The sequence below is a fragment of the Osmerus eperlanus genome, unplaced genomic scaffold (genome assembly GCF_963692335.1).
Source record: "Osmerus eperlanus unplaced genomic scaffold, fOsmEpe2.1 SCAFFOLD_428, whole genome shotgun sequence".
Taxonomy (NCBI): domain Eukaryota; kingdom Metazoa; phylum Chordata; class Actinopteri; order Osmeriformes; family Osmeridae; genus Osmerus; species Osmerus eperlanus.
Genome location: NW_026911055.1, coordinates 2,553 through 24,213, shown reverse-complemented (window position 1 = coordinate 24,213; position 21,661 = coordinate 2,553). Strand labels below are relative to the sequence as shown.

The following is a 21,661-nucleotide window of genomic DNA, read 5'->3' as shown; positions in this document are numbered from 1 at the left end:
CACCTTAAGAGTGCAGATGAGAGGTGAAAATGACCTTAGTTAACCTGCTCAGCCCTGTGACCTTTTCACCTATTGACCTTTGACCCCTGCAACCTATTGCCATTTCCCAGAGTCAGTCTGCATTATGGCATCATGTGCCTGAAGCGTTTGAACTACGACCGCAAAGAGCTGGAGAGGAGAAGAGAGGACAGCCAGAACCATAACAAAGGTGGGGCCCCTTTCTCACCTGTGTGTCTGTCTGTCTGTCCTCCCTCTCACCTGTCTGTCTGTCCTCCCTCTCGCCTGTCTGTCTGTCCTCCCTCTCACCTGTCTGTCTGTCCTCCCTCTCACCTGTCTGTCTGTCTGTCTGTCCTCCCTCTCGCCTGTCTGTCCTCCCTCTCACCTGTCTGTCTGTCCTCCCTCTCGCCTGTCTGTCTGTCTGTCCTCCCTCACCCCTGCCTGTCTGTCCTCCCTCTCACCTGTCTGTCTGTCCTCCCTCTCCCCTGTGTGTCTGTCCTCCCTCTCACCTGTCTGTCTCTCCTCCCTCTCCCCTGTCTGTCTGTCCTCCCTCTCCCCTGTCTGTCTGTCCTCCCTCTCCCCTGTCTGTCTGTCTGTCCCCCCTTCTCACCTGTCTGTCCTCCCTCTCACCTGTCTGTCTGTCCTCCCTCTCACCTGTCTGTCTGTCCTCCCTCTCACCTGTCTGTCTGTCTGTCCTCCCTCTCACCTGTCTGTCTGTCCTCCCTCTCCCCTGTCTGTCTCTCCTCCCTCTCCCCTGTCTGTCTGTCCTCCCTCTCACCTGTCTGTCTCTCCTCCCTCTCCCCTGTCTGTCTGTCCTCCCTCTCACCTGTCTGTCTGTCCTCCCTCTCCCCTGTCTGTCTGTCCTCCCTCTCACCTGTCTGTCTGTCCTCCCTCTCCCCTGTCTGTCTGTCCTCCCTCTCACCTGTCTGTCTGTCCTCCCTCTCCCCTGTCTGTCTGTCCTCCCTCTCCCCTGTCTGTCTGTCCTCCCTCTCCCCTGTCTGTCTGTCTGTCCCCCCTTCTCACCTGTCTGTCCTCCCTCTCACCTGTCTGTCTGTCCTCCCTCTCACCTGTCTGTCTGTCCTCCCTCTCACCTGTCTGTCTGTCTGTCCTCCCTCTCACCTGTCTGTCTGTCCTCCCTCTCCCCTGTCTGTCTCTCCTCCCTCTCCCCTGTCTGTCTGTCCTCCCTCTCACCTGTCTGTCTCTCCTCCCTCTCCCCTGTCTGTCTGTCCTCCCTCTCACCTGTCTGTCTGTCCTCCCTCTCCCCTGTCTGTCTGTCCTCCCTCTCACCTGTCTGTCTGTCCTCCCTCTCCCCTGTCTGTCTGTCTGTCCCCCCTTCTCACCTGTCTGTCTGTCCTCCCTCACGCCTGTCTGTCTGTCTGTCCTCCCTCACGCCTGTCTGTCTCTCCTCCCTCTCCCTGTCTGTCTGTCCTCCCTCTCACCTGTCTGTCTGTCCTCCCTCTCCCCTGTCTGTCTGTCCTCCCTCTCACCTGTCTGTCTGTCCTCCCTCTCCCCTGTCTGTCTGTCCTCCCTCTCACCTGTCTGTCTGTCCTCCCTCTCCCCTGTCTGTCTGTCCTCCCTCTCACCTGTCTGTCTGTCCTCCCTCTCCCCTGTCTGTCTGTCTGTCCCCCCTTCTCACCTGTCTGTCTGTCCTCCCTCTCCCCTGTCTGTCTGTCCTCCCTCTCACCTGTCTGTCTTTCCTCCCTCTCCCCTGTCTGTCTGTCCTCCCTCTCACCTGTCTGTCTTTCCTCCCTCTCCCCTGTCTGTCTGTCCTCCCTCTCACCTGTCTGTCTTTCCTCCCTCTCCCCTGTCTGTCTGTCCTCCCTCTCACCTGTCTGTCTGTCCTCCCTCTCACCTGTCTGTCTGTCCTCCCTCTCACCTGTCTGTCTGTTCTCCCTCTCACCTGTCTGTCTGTCCTCCCTCTCCCCTGTCTGTCTGTCCTCCCTCTCCCCTGTCTGTCTGTCCTCCCTCTCCCCTGTCTGTCTGTCTGTCCCCCCTTCTCACCTGTCTGTCTGTCCTCCCTCTCCCCTGTCTGTCTGTCTGTCTGTCTGTCCTCCCTCTCCCCTGTCTGTCTGTCCTCCCTCTCCCCTGTCTGTCTCTCCTCCCTCTCCCCTGTCTGTCTATCCCCCCTTCTCACCTGTCTGTCTGTCCTCCCTCTCCCCTGTCTGTCTGTCTGTCTGTCCCCCCTTCTCACCTGTCTGTCCTCCCTCTCCCCTGTCTGTCTGTCTGTCCCCCCTTCTCACCTGTCTGTCCTCCCTCTCCCCTGTCTGTCTGTCCTCCCTCTCACCTGTCTGTCCTCCCTCTCCCCTGTCTGTCTGTCCTCCCTCTCACCTGTCTGTCCTCCCTCTCCCCTGTCTGTCTGTCCTCCCTCTCCCCTGTCTGTCTGTCCTTTCTCTCACCTGTCTGTCCTCCCTGAGGACTGACCTGTGCTTGTCTCTGCCGTGGCTCCAGATGTGATGGTGTGGTCTAACGAGCGCGTGATGTGCTGGATCCAGACCATGGGGCTGAAGGAGTACTCTGACAGCCTGCTGGAGAGTGGAGTCAACGGGGCCCTCTTGGCCCTGGACGACACCTTCGACTACACCGACCTGGCTCTGCTGCTGCAGATACCCAATCAGAACACACAGGTACTCACCCGCTGGAACTACCGACCAATCAGAACACACATATACAAGCCAATCCAAATACACACCAGTACACACCAGAATCACCAAACTGTACAATCACATGAATAAACATCCAAGATAGCCAACTTTATTTTAACCCTGATCCCCGATCTCCACCGACTCTGCCCCTCTACCTCTTCTTCTCTTTACTTCTCCTCCACCTCTCTTCCTCCACCTCCCCTCCTCCTCCCCTCCTCCCCTCCTCTCCTCCTCTCCTCCCCCTCTCCTCCTCCCCTCCTCTCCTCCTCTCCTCCTCCTCCTCCTCTCCTCCCCCTCCCCTCCTCCTCCTCTCCTCCTCCTCCCCTCTTCCTCTCCCCCAGGCCAGGCAGCTCCTAGAGCAGGAGTACAACTCTCTCATCTCCCTGGGGACGGAGAGAAGACCAGACGAGGTTGTTACCCTCTCCTGCCCGCTCCTCAGCATGCATCTCCAGCCTCGGTGTCCCGTCCCTCACCCTAAACCCTCCCTCCCCCCCTCTCTCTCCCCCCCCAGGACGGCACCAGGACGTTCTCCCGCTCCCCCTCCTGGAGGAAGATGTTCAGGGAGAAGGACCTCAGGGGCGTGACCTCCGACTCCTCGGAGACCCTGCCCGCTAACTTCCGTGCCTCGCCCATCGCCACCCCCTCCGTGACCCTCAGGAAGGTCCAGAGCGATGGTGAGCGCCCCCGTCCCCCCCTCTCCGACCCGTAACCTCTGACCTCTGACCTCGGCCCTGCGGCCTTGTTCTCAGGGGTTCATCTTTCCGGGCCCTCGAAGGCTTCTCTCCTGTCAGACCCTCGGCATTCCTCACATAACACCATTCGTCACCCCACACCGCTGCACCCCGCTCTTGACAGTGTTGATTACTGACAGCGTGTTTTCTGGGTGTGGTAGCCATGGACACGGAGGCCCAGGGCTGTTCTCTAATGCGGGGGTAGTGGCAGCTTTTATAATAACAGTGGAGCCGTTCAGTACAACTTTCTTAATCAGAAGCGGGGACGACGACAACAGATTTGTTGTTTTCAAAAAGCCCTGACACGTCCCAGACACACACACACACACACTCACACACGTCCCAGCGCACACACCCACTCACACACACAAGTTCCAGCCATGTGTGATGAAAGCTACACCCCTGCTAGGGGTTCGTAGCATGTTACGGAAGAGAGGTTGTGTGTGTAGCGTGTTACAGGAGAGAGGTTGTGTGTGTAGCGTGTTACAGGAGAGAAGCTGTGTGCGTAGCATGTTATGGAAGATAAGCTGTGTGCGTAGCGTGTTACAGAAGAGAAGCCGTGTGTGTACATTTACATTTACATTATCAGCAGACGCTTTTATCCAAAGCGACTTCCAAGAGAGAGCTTTACAAAGTGCATAGGTCACTGATCATAACAACGAGATAGCCACAAAACATTGCGAGTAGCCAAAACATGAAGCACACATTGTGAACAACCAAAATAAGTGCCAAAGGGAAGAACCATAAGAGCATGTAGTTAAACAAGTTACAATTAAACAACATGAACTGCTATAAGTGCAAGTGTACCTGTGGAAAAAGCAAGCAACAATAATAAAAACAATATATCACAGCGAGTACAAAAATTTAAGTCAGTTACCACTAACCACAAGAGCAACAAGTCTCTAAGCAAGAGTCATTGTGATCCTTGAGGAAACTAACATCGGGTCAAGCGAACCATTCCTAAGTACCGTTGTACTCCCGGAACAAGTGCGTCTTGAGCCTTTTCTTGAAGGTGGAGAGACAGTCAGTGTCTCTGATGGAGGTGGGGAGTTGATTCCACCACTGGGGGGCCAGACAGGAGAAGAGCTTGTGTTGGGACCGGGCGGTCTTGAGCGGTGGGACCACCAGGCGGTTGTCTGAAGAAGACCGTAGGTGACGGGTGGGGGTGTAAGGCTGCAGGAGAGACTTGATGTAGACGGGTGCAGTCCCGTTCACTGCTCGGAAGGTCAATACCAGGGTCTTGAATCTGATACGGGCCATGATAGGTAGCCAGTGGAGAGAGATGAGGAGCGGGGTAACATGGGAGCGTCTGGGTAGATTGTAGACCAGGCAGGCCGCTGCGTTCTGAATCCTCTGAAGAGGGCGGGTTGCACATGCTGGGAGACCAGCGAGCAGCGAGTTGCAATAGTCCAACTTGGAGAGGACAAGTGCTTGGACTAGCAGCTGGGTGGAGTGCTCAGACAGGTATCTCCTGATCTTCCGGATGTTGTAGAGGGTGAATCTACACGACCGGGAGACCGCAGCAATGTGGGCCGTGAGGGAGAGCTCCTCGTCCATGGTAACCCCAAGGTTCCTGGCAGAGGATGAAGGGGTCACCGTCGCAGATCCCAGGGTGATTGAGAGATCGTGGGAGATGGAGGGTTTAGCCGGGAGCGTGTAGTGTGTTACAGGAGAGAAGCCGTGTGTGTAGCATGTTATGGAAGATAAGCTGTGTGCGTAGCGTGTTACAGGAGAGAAGCCGTGTGCGTAGCGTGTTACAGGAGAGAAGCCATGTGCGTAGCGTGTTACAGGAGAGAAGCCATGTGCGTAGCGTGTTATGGAAGAGAAGCCGTGTGCGTAGCGTGTTACAGGAGAGAAGCCGTGTGTGTAGCGTGTTACAGGAGAGAAGCCGTGTGCATAGCGTGTTACGGAAGATAAGCTGTGTGCGTAGCGTGTTACAGGAGAGAAGCTGTGTGTAGCGTGTTACAGGAGAGAAGCCGTGTGTGTAGCGTGTTATGGAAGAGAAGCCGTGTGCATAGCGTGTTACGGAAGAGAAGCCATGTGCGTAGCGTGTTACAGGAGAGAAGCCGTGTGTGTAGCGTGTTACAGGAGAGAAGCCGTGTGCATAGCGTGTTACGGAAGATAAGCTGTGTGCGTAGCGTGTTACAGGAGAGAAGCTGTGTGCGTAGCGTTTTACAGGAGAGAAGCCATGTGCGTAGCGTGTTATGGAAGAGAAGCCGTGTGCGTAGCATGTTAAGGAAAAGAAGCTGTGTGCGTAGCGTGTTACAGGAGAGAGGCCGTGTGCGTAGCGTGTTACAGGAGAGAGGCCGTGTGTGTAGTGTGTTACGGAAAAGAAGCCGTGTGCTTGCGTGTTACAGGAGAGAGGTTGTGTGCGTAGCATGTTACAGGAGAGAGGTTGTGTGCGTAGCGTGTTACAGGAGAGAGGTTGTGTGCGTAGCGTGTTACAGGAGAGAAGCCGTGTGCGTAGCGTGTTACAGGAGAGAGGTTGTGTGCATAGCGTGTTACAGGAGAGAAGCCGTGTGCGTAGCGTGTTACGGAAAAGAAGCCGTGTGTGTAGCGTGTTATGGAAGAGAAGCCGTGTGCATAGCGTGTTATGGAAGAGAAGCCATGTGCGTAGCGTGTTACAGGAGAAGCCGTGTTGTAGTAGTGTCACGTGTTCAGGACAGCTGAAAGTACTGTATGTTCCAAGGTTGACAGTGCTCTACCATTAGACTGGACTCTGACATGTGCTCCACGCTGGCATGTGTGTGAGGTGTGTGTGTGTGAGAGGTGTGTGTGTGAGCTGTGTGTGAGCTGTGTGTGTGTGTGAGAGGTGTGTGTGAGAGGTGTGTGTGAGAGGTGTGTGTGTGGAGGTACAGACTAGTACAAGGCACAGAGGGCACAAAGAACAGAGAAACACTCATTATCTGCCATCTCTGTCCTTAATAACGATGTCTGGAAAAGGTCAGTGTTGTTCAGACGTTGGTATGATAATGACCCTCCCTCTCCCTCTCTCCCTCTCCCTCTCCCTCTCCCTCTCCCTCTCCCTCTCCCTCGCTCTCCCTCTCCCTCTCCCTCGCTCTCTCGCTCTCTCTCTCTACCTCTCTCTTTCACTGTCTTTATCTCGCTCGCTGTCTCACTATCTCTTTCTCTCCGTCTCCCTCCCCCCCCTCCCTCTCTCTCCCCCAGCTAACTCAGGGGCCAGGGGGGAGGCAGCATCAGTGAGGACCTACTCCTGCTGAGAGTCCCAGGTGAGCCTCTCTATCTGCCCGGCCAACACTACAGGAACCAGGACCACAGTTCTCTGTCCTTAAACAGTCTGAACACCAACTCTACAGCAGTTCTCTCTCCTAAAACGCTCCCATCACCAACCGCCCGAGGCGCACTCATGTGCTGGGTACATTTAAGTAGAAAAACGTGTTTGAATGCCATAGTTCCTCTGTGGATGGTTTTATTATGTTGTCAGTCAGGTCGGCTGTGCCGTGGTGCTAAGAGGGCAGCTGGTGTCGGGTGTCGGCCATTGTGGCTCTGTCGCTGGCTTCTATGGTGGCGTCAAGGGTGTTTCTAAGTGTCCCCAATTCATCCACACGGTGTAGTGAAGTCTGTCCCCATTCAGGGCACCGTACAGGGCTGCGGCCACACGAAAGAGAGAGCCCCGGTTGTGGCCGGGGTCGTCTGTTGAGCCGTCTGAAAGCTGAGAGCCTTCAGGCTGAGTAAGCTGCTATTGAAGGGAGGCCATTGTGGGGATGAAAGGCAGAGCCGCGGCAGAGGAGAGATGAGGGGCCACACAGAGGCATTGTGTCCAACGCCTGTGATGTCTTTTCGTAGTTAGTAGGAATCCATAAAGTCATTTGAAGTCTGCGGGGAGGCAGGGAGGGGCAAGGCTACGTCCGGCAGGCCCAACCCCTGCCCCCTCACCTCCCCCCTGCCCCCTCCCTGCCTCCCTCTCCTCCCTCCCTCCAAGGTTAGAACCATAACCACCAGCTCAGGTTCTTGGGGTTCCTCTGGAGAGCTCAAACAGACAGTCGACCAGCGGGGGGGAGGAACAAGTCATCAACTGCTCACAAGCCATAACAGAAACCAACCGCTGCAGCTGAGGGGACGAGCGCAGGAAGGAGGGCAGGACCCAGGAAGTCAAAGACACGTGTAGTCTCTGTGTGTTTACGATGCATGTCCAACAACCAAGACAACAACAAACTCAACTTTTTGGGGGTTAAAAGGTGATAGAAACTAGAAAAATTAATATCTGTATCATAAACCTTGGGATCAATTTGTAAAATGTGTGTATTTTCAGTTGTATTTTTAATTTTTTATGATAACTATATTTATTTTCTTTATGTATGCATTGAATAACTGTAAATGTACATGTTGATTTAACTTCTTAATTATGACTGACTTGATTTGATTGTTTTAAAAGTCGATACGAAAATGGTGATTCAAATATGCTAATGTCAGTGTACATTTTGAAAACATTGTGCTATGATTTTAACAACAAAAAAAATATCCACGATTATAGTACTACCAATTTAAAATAACATCGGCAAAACAATTAATGATGATGAAAAAAATAAAAAATAAAGTCGTCCCCAATCTGGATCTTCAGATCATCAAATGGAGCTTGTTTCTTGTGTGCGTGGGTGTTGTGTGCGTGTGTTGTGTGTGTGTGTTGTGTGTGTGTGTTGTGTGTGTTGTGTGCGTGTGTTGTGTGTGTGTGTTGTGTGTGTGTATTCAGGAACGAGTCTCCTTGTAAACAGGAGTTCGTCTGTTGGGACAGTCAGTGTCGTATGCACATATGAAGTCTAAAGTCCACAGGTAGGGTGAATATTGGTGAAGAGGGACACTTTCAGAAATAGAACTTGGGTCCTGAGCACAACGCCAGCCGATCGCCCACTGATAACGGTGCCGGTTGACGAGATAATAGAGCCAAAGACACACAGAACTTGTCCCACTTTACCAGTATTCACCCTACTCTTCCACAACACTGGGACTAACAGACCTGGTGCAGCCAGAACAACCTAGAGCTCAATGCTCTTAAGACAGTGGAGATGGTTGTGAACTTAAGAATACAGCCCCACTCACCCCCATCACCCTGTGCGACTCCCCAGTCAACACTGTGGAGTCCTTCCGCTTCCTGGGCACTATCCTCTCCCAGGACCTCAAGTGGGAACTGAACATCAGCTTCCTCACCAAGAAAGCACAACAGAGGATGTACTTCCTACGGCAGCTGAAGAAATTCAACCTGCCAAAGACAATGATGGTGCACTTCTACACAGCCATCATTGAGTCCATCCTCACCTCCTCCATCACCATCTGGTACGCTGCTGCCACTGCCAAGGACAAGAGTAGACTGCAGCGTATCATCCGCACTGCTGAGAAGGTGATTGGCTGCAATCTGCCCACCCTCGAGGACCTGCACACCTCGAGGACCCTGAGGCGAGCGTGGAAGATTGTGGCCGACTCCTCCCACCCTGGTCACTCCCTGTTTCAGTCACTCCCCTCCGTACCATTTGTATTTTTTGTATTTTCTGTATTTTTATATTGTAAATTACGGCAACTTATATTTTATATTTTAATTATAAATCCACTTAGTATTACTAGTTTATGTACCCTTAGTATAGTTACACCTCATATTTAATTTGTTATGATTCCTATATGTTTAATGTATGCACCTTCCTGCCAAAGCAAATTCCTTGTCTGTGAAAACTTTCATGGCGACTAAAACCCATTCTGATTCTGACCACAGGGATCTGAGTCTGAGCAGACTTTACCAGTATTCACCCAACTCTTCCACAAGACTGAGACTAACAGACACCACAGGGGTCCGAGTCTGAATAGAATCAAGACAGAATGTATTAGAAATCATCTTTTAGTTTATGAAATACAAATCCTTTACAGTACATTACACATACAGTACACATTATTTTAGAAAAGTCGGTTGTATAAATATAATGAATCGCATACATATATGTGGTATTACATGGTCTTTGTGGTCAGAATGTATCCAATAGGAGCCCTTTTTGGATTCTTGGTATCCTCTGGAAACACACTCATCAGATTACACAACTCTGTACACATTCAGAACCATCACTGGAGTACACACTGAAAGTAAGGATGCGGTTAAACCGTCCATATAGACACTATAGGTTCTATGTATCAACCTAAACATGTTTCTGTCTGGTAAAGGGTTCTATGTTACCTTTAGGCATCCGTTTGTTTTGAGGGGGAACCTGGAGAATGTTGTCACACAGCCGTTCATGTTAATCTGTGATTAGTTTCCCCCTTCCGTCTCTTCCGGAAGGTAAGGGACCGTCCCACAGCTCCAACAGCAAGGCTGTCGTGAGTCACTCTCCAGGACCAGCAAGGAAACATTCCCCTCATTCCTCTGAGCTGATACATGGTTGTGTTCTCCGTGTGGATCTGAGCCGTACTCATGGACACAACCTAGTCTTAAAGGGACTCACTAAATGCTTAGATTTTTCTTACTATTTATTTTCGTCAAACAAATAACTAGTTTTTTAGCTGTTTAAAATGAGCGACCCAAAGAGAACAGGAGACTCCAGCCCTGCTCCTGGAGAGATACCTGCCTGTTGATCAGGGTCTCCAGCCCTGCTCCTGGAGAGATACCTGCCTGTTGATCAGGGTCTCCAGCCCTGCTCCTGGAGAGATACCTGCCTGTTGATCAGGGTCTCCAGCCCTGCTCCTGGAGAGATACCTGCCTGTTGATCAGGGTCTCCAGCCCTGCTCCTGGAGAGATACCTGCCTGTTGATCAGGGTCTCCAGCCCTGCTCCTGGAGAGATACCTGCCTGTTGATCAGGGTCTCCAGCCCTGCTCCTGGAGAGATACCTGCCTGTAGGTTTACACTCCAACGCTAATCTAACACACCTGATTCTAATAATGAGCTGGTAGATCAGGTAACTAGTGGTGAATCAGGTCAGATAAGTGTGGTGGGAGGGAGCACAAACCAACCAGCAGGTAGCTCTCCAGGAACAGTTGGAGACCCCTGCCTTCTCAAACGAGATTTTGCAGGTCAGTGCCTAGAACTGGCACACCTCCAGACACTAGGTGGCGCTCTTTCCTCAACCTATCAGAGAAGACTACAGGCTGGAATCATTACTAGTGATAAACAACACCTCAACACGAATCATCCGTGAGTCTATAAATATATCCAAAGATACGTACGTTTGGACTGTAAAGAAATCTGAGAAATGCTTACCGTTTACATATTGTACACATATAAAGAAATATATTAATATCAAGCAGATACTCATGCTTTTATACTAAACGACAATAACTTACATCATGTACGCTATGAAAACACAGTATTTTTATTTTCCGTAAATTCTAGTGTTGAGGTTTGCTTGTTTTCGTGTAGTCCGTTTCACAGGCGGCCGTGAGGGGGAGAGGGAGGGGGGGAGCGAGGTGTATGGGGGGGGGGGGGGGGATGGGGGGAGCAGGGTGTATGGGGGGGGGATGTTGTGGATTGTTAAAGAGCAGCACTCCCAGTTCACAAGGTCCTCCCCCAGCCTCCCCAAGCCCACCTCTGTTCTTCATAAGCGCCCCACCACACCTCACGTGGGGCCTCTCCACCCCTCCACCCTTCCCCTCCTGTTGGCCTGGGACAGCAGCACGCACACACAGGAGGAGTCGATGCGGATCCACCTCCAGCCTGTCCTGTTGTTGGAGTCTCTGGTGAGGGCGCGCACGTACGACTGCCTGGCCTTGCACTGGCTGCTCCACTGCTTCTTATCCACGCCCCTGCATGTGCCCCCCGCCACGCCCTGCGCCTCCGGGCTCCTCCCTGCGGCCCCCGGCCCCCGGGGGGCCACGCCGGGCGCGGGGGGCTCCTGGCGACAGCGTGTCTCGTAGAAGTACTGTTTGAGAGGCCCGGTGAGGGTCTGGATCTCCGGGACGATGGTGACGTTGCGGCCGTGCATGTCGATGGCCATCTTCTTATCCATCACCCACTTGCTCTCCATGTCGCACACCGACTTCTCGCCCATCTTAGCGGGGGTCAGGTGGGAGCGCTTGTTTCGGACCGCCGGGTGGCGCCCCTCGCCCACCACCGGGGGCGACTCCGCCCAGCCCCTGTCCGGCTCCCTATCCCCGTGACCCTCGATGTGCTGATCGGCGTCCGACACCTCCTCCTCCTGCTCCTCCTCCCCAGCCGGCATGCCTGACTCCAGCAGGAGCAGAGGGGGGTGCCCGGGAGGAGAAGCAGAGGGGGAGAACAGGACCCGAGGGTGGGCGTCTAAAAACAGCTCGTCCCCCTGTAAACCCTCCATCCCCGCCCACAGCCCTGGCTCCACGCCCTCCACCCTGCCAGCAGATCTGTAGTCCTCCGACACTCCCTTATCCTGGGAGACGTAGTCCTTCCGGCTAGCGCTGACAGACGGCCTGAGCTGTCCTCTTTCAGCTTCACCGTTCGAATGGAAACTGGTGTCCGGGTGAAGCGCAGAGGGGTCCGAGGGGTCCTTGTCGGGCCCCACGTTGAGGCGGAGGGCCCCGGTGTATGCAGGAGTCGTGTTGTAGTCCTCCTGCGAGGGAGCGCCGCGGGAAGCGGCGCGGGAGGCGTCCGTGTCGGCCGTCCGGCCACCCAGGTGTCTGCCGGGGTCCGTCGTCGCGGCGACGTTTCTGGCCACGGGGATGTGAGGGAAGGGCAGGGCCGAGGCAATCACCATGGCAACCAGGGGAAGCCAGTGCATCACTCCCAAGACGTATCAACTGACGGAGGCAGAGGTGGAGACAGAGACGCACGTTAAACAAAGCAAAAAAAGACAAGAATTTGTAGAGCCGTAGTCATGGAGGGCTTCATGTAGAAGTGCACCTCAGCCGACCCAAACCTTCAAGAGGACAAGGAAAACTCCAAGGAAAACCTTTTTAGAAAGCTTGTGAGGATCAGTTGAGTGAGGGCTTCCCTCCTCCAGAGATGGTCGGTGACAGAGAGGTGCAGACCAGAGGCTGAACACAGTCAAGCATCAAGAGCAGAGAATAGAAATGTGCACATGGATGTTGAAACACAGATTTACAGAGTTCAATTAACAGGATCGGTTACAGGCCCCCACAATTATACTGACATTGCTGTAAAAAAACCCAGTTTAATGAGAGTTTTTAAACGGCTGCCTGTTGCTTTACAGTCGAGTCTTTAATGCTGCAGAGGTAATTTTTTTATATATACTCTTGGCAGAACGCATGGAAAATTAGACCAACCGGGGCAGCAAGATCGCTGTTCCACTGAGGGGATGGAGGTGAGGAACGAGGGACTTGCTGAAGGGTCTCAGAGAGAACCAGAAAGAACTCGGACGAAAGACACCGATTCCTCACCCCCACCACCCACCAGGCACGTCCCTTCTAATATTGCTTTTGTCCAACTTGTCAGGGCATGAAAATATTTGTTCTTGTGGATTCACTTTGTGTTCTGTCTTGTTGTTGGCAGGGTCAGTGACAGGTGTGGATGTGTGTTTGCCGGCACAAATATTCATCCGGAAAAGTAAACATCCCCAACCTAGTTTAAGTGCTTCTTTATTACTCCTCATGAAAGTGACAGTGTGCGCTACAGCTGTAATCAAACGGTTCCAAGACAACAAGCATTCCAAATTACGCACGCTCTCAGTTAAACGATTATATTTAGCCATGTTTGACAGCTAAACCCAATGGGCTCTCTTTAAATAGCACATTAACCTTTGCTAGCACAGGCTAAAAGATAACATCCGTTTACCTTCTGACCTGTCGCCCCTATTCTATTCATCTAAGGAGGTTGCAAAAACAATCAGACAAACCTGCTTCTCGGCTACATGCCTTTCTCAGGTGTAGTTAAACGCCCGTTTGGCGTGATGTCATGAATTCAACAGGGCACAAAATTAGCAGCATCCACCAGCCAAATGCTGGTAAAATACAAAAGAGGCTAGTAGATCTTCTACCAGCCCTAAAAGTGTTGGTAATCTATTGAGTGGCTGGTCAAATTTGAATATCCAAGAGCCATTTGACCGGTGGATAAAATAGAACATGTGCATCCTGGTGAAACACACTGGAGTGCTGGTGTGGTCATAATGAATACAGAGAGCGTGCCTGTGTCCACATATTAGCAGTTCTTAGAAAGAGTTAACTAAGGTGGAATGCACAGAATGTGAGAGAAGAGGGTTAACTGGATCTAAACCTCAGTGTCCCTAGGCAACAGAGAGAGAGAGAGGCTGTGAGAGAGAGAGAGAGAGAGAGGCTGTGAGAGAGAGTGAGAGAGAGTGAGAGGCTGTGTGTGAGAGAGAGAGAGTGAGAGGCTGTGTGTGTGTGTGAGTGTGAGTGTGAGTGTGAGTGTGAGTGAGAGAGAGAGAGAGAGAGAGAGAGAGAGAGAGAGAGAGAGAGAGAGAGAGAGAGAGAGAGACTCTCAGAAGCAGAGGGAGACGAGGGGGCTGGACTGGAAACACCCTGGTCACAATCCCTCAGCATGCAGCGTCAGAGGCTAGATGACACATCACACATGCATTCGCCTCAGGCTCGGCTGGGATCTACCATTAGTGACAGAACAACGACAAACTAGAGAGGGTACAATTTCCCCAGAAATTGTACCCTCTCTAGTTTGTCGTTTGTCGTTGCATACTTATTATTTATAAAGATTACATAGATTTAAAAGCATTTTTTTTGCTGCTCATTTACAACTGAAAATACGAGTGAAGTGTAGAATGAAATAGATGTCTTCTCATTTCCCCTGCAAGAGGCAGCCTCAACGTTGAATCAAAACGAATACATTTGGCAGACCGGTGTAAAAATTGACCTAATCTCTATGACTTAACCCTTGTGTTATCTTCGGGTCATTCTGACCCATCAGTCATTGTGACCCACCGTCGTATTGCGACAGATTTACTGCATACAAAGACAAAGTGAAGCATTTTCTTTTAACAGCTAGGCTGTCTCAGACCCCCCACATTGCAAAGGTTAAAAGAAAATTATTTTAATTTGTTTTTGTATTGGGTAAAATTGGGTAAACACAACGATGGTTCATTATGAACCTTTGGGTCATGTGACCCGAAGGCAGCACGAGGGTTAAACGTCATTTTAAGTTTTTCCCTTCTCATGATATTTTCAGGCATTTAGCCTACTCATATTGCATTCATTCATTAATAAAGAACCCCCTTTGAAGATTATTCTACGACGTTACCCGGCAGTAGAAGATGGAATCGCGATTCAAACAGTACCATCTGCTAACTGAAAATATGCCCCCCAAAACGTAAATAAGCTTGACATTTATTTAGTGGAAAATCGCTCATTCATAAAAAGCTCACTGGTAGCGATCATTGTCAGTAACAACGCAAAATGCGATATAGCCCTGTGTGGAGAAGCTGCCCCGGTAAATTCTACTACTACGGTACAGTACTAGACTACTGCTGTGTTTGTCTTGGTAGCGATTGTGTTGGTTGAATTGGATTTAACGTTCCGTTGTACGGTTTAGGCTGAAATTAATTATTTTCATGAACAGATTGACAAAGTTTAGGCTGTGGCAATGAAGTTCAGGTTAGTAGTTAGACTTTTGATTTAAGTAAGGGGAGTGCCGAACATGTTGTGTAGATGTTTTTGTAGTGTCTCGCGTAGGCTACAGCGTTGCAGTGAGCTACACTGGTTTGAAACCACAGGTAATGATAATTTCACCCACAAATCGTTTACTTGTAATGTAATGTCATAATAAATCCTACAACGAAAATGTATTTGTGAGGAATGTTTATTTTAAAGATTGAAAACAGATGCATCATAGACCACTGTAGTATGTGTTGCCCGGGAAACAGAGGCTAATGTCATGATGCTAATGCTTCAGTGAAATAGTAGACTACCGTTTCCAAAAGTAGATGTGGGCCCCTTCCTTAATAATATCAGCTAATATTGTACATTACATTTCATAATTGTGTTTCACATCACAAAGTAAAATGAGTAAATAGTTATCACCCTGGCCTCTTTGCTTGTGGCGTTCCTGCAGCTGCCTTGCAGTAAAGCTATAGTTAGCCTAGCTATCCCCCATGTTAACAGACGTGAAACGAATGTTCTGCTACAAGTAGTCACGTGTGTTTTCGTGACGTTAGTGACGTTAGTAACGTCAGTGACTGTGGCTAGCAAATTAGCCACCGTTAGCTTCACTTTTCACCACAAAAACGCAATTTCTACTTAAACCATGCAACGGAACGTAAATAAAAATACAACCAACGCAATCGCTACCAAGACGAACCTTTTGACACCGCCGTTGTGTATGTAGTCCAAATATTGACTGATCCTTAGGGGGGCGAAAATAAACAAAAATAAATAAATAAATATATATGTGAGAGAACAAAGGTTGTGCTCTCGCCGAAGGCTTGAGCACACCCAACTAGAGAGGGTACAATTTCTGTGGAAATTGTAGGGTGTGCTTGCTTGCGTCGGTTGCACAGGGGTCCGTTTTTGAATGACATTTTTACAACTGATATTTCTGTATATTTTATATAAAAATGCATACTTATTATTTATAAAGATGACATAGATTTAAAAGCATTTTTTTTTGCTGCTCATTTACAACTGAAAATACGAGTGAAGTGTAGAATGAAATAGATGTCTTCTCATTTCCCCTGCAAGAGGCAGCCTCATCGTTGAATCAAAACGAATAAATTTGGCAGACCGGTGTAAAAATTGACCTAATCTCTATGACTTAAACGTCATTTTAAGTTTTTCCCTTCTAATGATATTTTCAGGCATTTAGCCTAATCATTGCATTCATTCATTAATAAATAACCCCCTTTGAAGATTATTCTACGACGTTACCCGGCAGTAGAAGATGGAATCGCGATTCAAACAGTATCATCTGCTAACTGAAAATATGTCCCCCAAAACGTAAATAAGCTTGACATTTATTTAGTGGAAAATCGCTCATTCATAAAAAGCTCACTGGTAGCGATCATTGTCAGTAACAACGCAAAATGCGATATAGCCCTGTGTGGAGAAGCTGCCCCGGTAAATTGTACTACTACGGTACAGTACTAGACTACTGCTGTGTTCGTCTTGGTAGCGATTGCGTTGGTTGAATTGGATTTAACGTTCCGTTGTACGGTTTAAGCTGAAATTAATTATTTTCATGAACAGATTGACAACGTTTAGGCTGTGGCAATGAAGTTCAGGTTAGTAGTTAGATAGACTTTTGATTTAAGTAAGGGGAGTGCCGAACATGTTCTGTCGCCGTTTGACTTCCTAAACAGCTGTGTAGTGTAGATGTTTTGGTAGTGTGTCTCGCGTAAGCTACAGCGTTGCAGTGAGCTACACTGGTTTGAAACCACAGGTAATGGTAATTTCACCAACAAATCGTTTACTAATGTCAGAATAAATCCTACAACGAAAATGTATATGTGAGGAATGTGTATTTTAACGATTGAAAACAGATACATCATAGACCACTGTAGTATGTGTTGCCCGGGCAACACAGGCTATAATGTCATGATGCTAATACTTCAGTGAAATAGTAGACTACTGTTTCCGAAAGTAGATGTACTTCCTTAATAATATCAGCTTATATTGTAGATATATTACACATCACAGTTGTGTGTCATATCACAAAGTAAAATGAGTAAATAGTTATCACCCTGGCCTCTTTGCTTGTGGCGTTTCTGCAGCTGCCTTGCAGTAAAGCTATAGTTAGCCTAGCTACCCCTTAACAGATGCGAAACGAATGTTCTGCCAAAGGTAGTCACGCGTGTTTTCGTGACGTTAGTGACGTAGTGACGTTAGTAACGTCAGTGACTGTGGATAGCAAATTAGCTGCCTTGCAGTAAAGCTATAGTTAGCCTAGCTATCCCCCAACTTAACAGATACGAAACGAATGTTCTGCCAAAGGTAGTCACGCGTGTTTTCGTGACGTAGTGACGTTAGTAACGTCAGTGACTGTGGCTAGCAAATTAGCCACCGTTAGCTTCACTTTTCGCCACAAAAACTTAACTTCAGCCTAAACCATGCAACGGAACGTAAATCCCAATAGAAGCAACTCAATCGCTACCAAGACGAAACTTTTGACACCTAGGTTGTCTAGGTAGGCCAAATATTGACTGAGTTTTAGGGGGGCAAAAAGAAATAAAAAAAATAATAATAATATATATGTGAGAGAACAAAGGTTGTGCTCTCGCAGAAGGCTTGAGCACACCCAAATATATATGTGAGAGAACAAAGGTTGTGTCCCCTTGCCGAAGGCAAAGCACACCCAATAAGATAAAGACTAGCTTGCTATATTCAAATGATGTGTTGGAAGAAGCCCAAACACCCTCAACAAGATCATACAATAACATCCTGGCGTTGTGGGTTCCTGGAAGAAATTCCCAAAATGTCCGGCGTCTATGTGTGACAAGAATTGTATTTATTTATTATAATAAAGAACCAAACAAGTACACACGCGAGCAGAAGATACCTAGGCTTCCTCTGGGCTCTGTGATCACAGTTCATTTGCCACAATGACACGCGCCATTTACACGCCGCGCAAGGATAGACACGGTCTAGGGAGCCAGCTCTGCTGTCTGGAGACCAGCTGAAACTTCCAGAACACGCAACCCATAACCAGACGGAAACTCGTGAGGAGAGGTAGCCAACTGCTCCTGGCTACTGGTTTACCACTGTTGAAGATAAGCAGAGAAAACACGGGTTTGATAGGAGGGGTCTGGTTAGGAGAGGAGCGACTGATGAACGAAAGACTGGTCTGGTGGAGGAGAGACTGGTGGAGTAGAGACTGGACTGGTGGAGAAGAGAGGTTTGTGAGAGGAGAGACTGGTGTGGTGGAGGAGAGACTGGTGGAGAAGAGTGACTGGTGGAGGAGAGACTGGTCTGGTGGAGAAGAGAGGTTTGTGAGAGGAGAGAGGTTTGTGAGAGGAGTGACTGGTCTGGTGGAGGAGAGACTGGTCTGGTGGAGGAGAGACTGGCCTGGTGGAGGAGAGAGGTTTGTGAGAGGAGAGACTGGCCTGGTGGAGGAGAGACTGGCCTGGTGGAGGAGAGAGGTTTGTGAGAGGAGAGACTGGTGTGGTGGAGGAGAGACTGGTGGAGAAGAGTGACTGGTGGAGGAGAGACTGGTCTGGTGGAGAAGAGAGGTTTGTGAGAGGAGAGAGGTTTGTGAGAGGAGTGACTGGTCTGGTGGAGGAGAGACTGGTCTGGTGGAGGAGAGACTGGCCTGGTGGAGAAGAGAGGTTTGTGAGAGGAGAGACTGGTGTGGTGGAGGAGAGACTGGTGGAGAAGAGAGACTGGTGGAGGAGAGAGACTGGTCTGGTGGAGAAGAGAGGTTTGTGAGAGGAGAGAGGTTTGTGAGAGGAGTGACTGGTCTGGTGGAGGAGAGACTGGCCTGGTGGAGGAGAGACTGGCCTGGTGGAGGAGAGAGGTTTGTGAGAGGAGAGACTGGCCTGGTGGAGGAGAGACTGGCCTGGTGGAGGAGAGACTGGCCTGGTGGAGGAGAGAGGTTTGTGAGAGGAGAGACTGGTGTGGTGGAGGAGAGACTGGTGGAGAAGAGTGACTGGTGGAGGAGAGACTGGTCTGGTGGAGAAGAGAGGTTTGTGAGAGGAGAGAGGTTTGTGAGAGGAGTGACTGGTCTGGTGGAGGAGAGACTGGTCTGGTGGAGGAGAGACTGGCCTGGTGGAGGAGAGAGGTTTGTGAGAGGAGAGACTGGCCTGGTGGAGGAGAGACTGGCCTGGTGGAGGAGAGAGGTTTGTGAGAGGAGAGACTGGCCTGGTGGAGGAGAGACTGGCCTGGTGGAGGAGAGACTGGCCTGGTGAAGGAGAGAGGTTTGTGAGAGGAGAGACTGGTGTGGTGGAGGAGAGACTGGTGGAGAAGAGTGACTGGTGGAGGAGAGACTGGTCTGGTGGAGAAGAGAGGTTTGTGAGAGGAGAGAGGTTTGTGAGAGGAGTGACTGGTCTGGTGGAGGAGAGACTGGCCTGGTGGAGGAGAGAGGTTTGTGAGAGGAGAGGTCAGTCTGGAAGAACCACCTGTGAGAGAGGAATCTCCTCAGGAAATTGTTAAACTGCTCATAAAAACCAGTTCCACACCTGGCTGAGCAACTGTGCAATTATCCTACTGACGGATAATCCTCTTTAGCCAGATGGGGTGTCAGATATGTCAGTTTGACAGGAATAATGCTCTCAATCTAAAACCAGAGTGGATTATCTGATCTCTTTGAAGTCATGCAATCCCATGAGGGTGCACACTCTTCAGCCATGCCCTAACCAGACCTGAGGCTCTCCTACTGCTCAGAGCTGCTCCATTTTCCAGCCCCTCCAAGGTCCTGCAGTCCTTGTTGCCTTTAGGAAGACACCGGGGTGCCGCTAGGGTTTCTGGGCCCCCTGGCTAATTTGGCCCCAAGTCATACAGGAAAACACGGGGTCCTGCTGGGGCCCCCTAGAGCAGCACTAGGCAGACCCTGACTAGATGAGTCTGCTTGTGTGACAGAGGTCAGCTATGTGGCGGTGACACCTGCTGTTTGGCGTGGAAAACACTTCAGGCAAATGTTTGTCTTGGTTCCTGAGCTGGTTCTGTCCAGGCCGACAACTCACATGTGTTCATTCCCAGCGTCGCGCTGCCGCACTGTGCAAACAGCCGATTAATTCCGGTTCTATGATCGGTTCATGGCACGCTCAAACAGAGATCCCGTTTCCCTTTATCTGACTACACAGATTACTTTCTTTAATTATCTTCTCCACCAAGGCAAACACACACACCCTCATGTGACACAAAAGTCCAGATAGGTTCACATAAATCATGAGCATATTGACGTGCTTGGATGTTTAGAAATTACGCGCCCGTTAAACTGTGATCTTGATCTGCAATTTGGAGTTGTTACGGGAGCTCTTACATCATCAGATCAACAACCAACTCATATAATCTGACTGCATTTGGGGACACGCGTTATCAACTGGATAGGCTTGTCTAAGTAACCCATGTCCACAGCGTCACATATGATCTACACGATGTAACATTTCTCGCAAAAATCCCTGCAGAGTATTTGTTATTATCCAAGAACCTACCGTTTAGGTGAGATCCGGACCTCTCGTGCTTCCAGCTGATACCACATTGATTATTGGCGTCCCTAAAAGTTGCCCAAATGGTAAAACTCTCAAAGACTTAAATCTCCAATGGAAACTACGAATTTCAAATCACTCATTATCGTACTGTAGGCTGCGTCCTCGTTCAGTTAGCCATGTCAAGCCCAAAGCCGTGAATACCGAACCCGAAATGCTCCGTCCTTCAACCTTAGTGGATTTTCACATGCAGCCTAATTGAGACCTTCCAGACGCCGATCATATTCCATTAGGATGTAGCATAGAACTCGATCTTAACCGACTTTGACGTGCAGCGAGATCAAATTACGGACTAAGCCCTGACGACCAAACATTTAAAAAAGTTGGTAAAATACTTCAAGTTGTTGTCGGCCCGCCCGTGCGCAATCGTCCCTGGTTGCATGTGGTTGGGGAAGAGGAAAGACAAGAAGGGGAGAGGGAGGGTTTTTCTCAAGGGGTAAACAGAGGGAAGTGCATAGTCGGAGGAACGAGTGAAAAAAAAACAGGACGAGAAACATCTGTGAGAGTAGCTAGAAATATCGAATGCCAAGTTTATTTAACAACGGTAACATTGCCAGGACGTATGAGACTGCCAAACCAACGATATCAAGAGTCTCGCCGAAATCACACGCCTTACCTGTTGCCAGTCAAAAACCTTACTCAGAAGGGAAGCCTCTCTAAACTGGTTTTGGGAACGTTATTGTTTGACAGGCTTTACCTCATACAAACTATTTCACGGCAACCCTATTTGAGCAAACCTTCGAGGTTGCTGTCATGTAGTACTGGTTACGCGACACCACATTGGGCCTAATGTAGGGATGTCAGGGTCGACAGAAGTTAGTTGAGCGGCAGAAAGTTATTCAACAGGCAGCCGACTGCTGTCTCTGGACTACTTACAGCATGAGGTGCGTTTCTTTATCTGACAACTTGAGGACCGCGTGCAGCGGATATGTCGGCCTTGGATAGTCTGTCAGAAAGGAAAACTTTAATTGGTGATGTTGGGGAGGGGCCGTTGCTCACACACTCGCTCTTTTTCTTTCTTTTACCAAGTAGAGCTTTCCATCTTACCACAACGCTTTCCCCCCTGAATGTTAAAAAGATGAAAGGATAAGGAGATGAATAGAGACAAAGAGAGGAGGGTTGAGTTACGACCCTGCCCCTGTGAGCCCGCGCATGAAAGAGGTTTGGGATGGGAGAGAGACAGGGACAGAAGAGGACACAGAGAAAGAACGGGAGAATCAAAAGAGGGTTTCAAAATCCAAGTGCTAAACCGTAAAGTTCTTTAGCAAA

General features: G+C 49.8%; 2 protein-coding genes across 3 annotated transcripts; one reads left to right on the top strand and one right to left on the bottom strand.

Moving 5' to 3' along the window:
- Window positions 1–50: 50 nt before the first annotated feature.
- Window positions 51–7,945, top strand: LOC134015527 (liprin-alpha-3-like). The gene is made up of 5 exons (XM_062455089.1): window positions 51–208; window positions 2,446–2,621; window positions 2,981–3,049; window positions 3,151–3,313; window positions 6,539–7,945. Exons 1-5 carry the CDS (start codon window positions 133–135, stop codon window positions 6,589–6,591), a joined length of 537 nt encoding a protein of 178 aa, XP_062311073.1. The 5' UTR covers window positions 51–132; the 3' UTR covers window positions 6,592–7,945.
- Window positions 7,946–9,205: 1,260 nt separating this feature from the next.
- On the bottom strand, window positions 9,206–21,355 carry LOC134015528 (uncharacterized). 2 transcript variants are annotated; one of them, XM_062455091.1, is made up of 2 exons: window positions 21,269–21,355; window positions 9,206–12,071 (listed from the first exon to the last, which is right to left on the bottom strand). In XM_062455091.1, exon 2 carries the CDS (start codon window positions 12,050–12,052, stop codon window positions 10,919–10,921), a length of 1,134 nt encoding a protein of 377 aa, XP_062311075.1. In that variant the 5' UTR covers window positions 12,053–12,071; window positions 21,269–21,355; the 3' UTR covers window positions 9,206–10,918. The 2 variants fall into 2 exon arrangements, with proteins under 2 accessions (XP_062311075.1, XP_062311074.1); XM_062455090.1 differs by lacking the exon at window positions 21,269–21,355 and adding an exon at window positions 20,339–20,925.
- Between the last annotated feature and the right edge of the window lie 306 nt (window positions 21,356–21,661).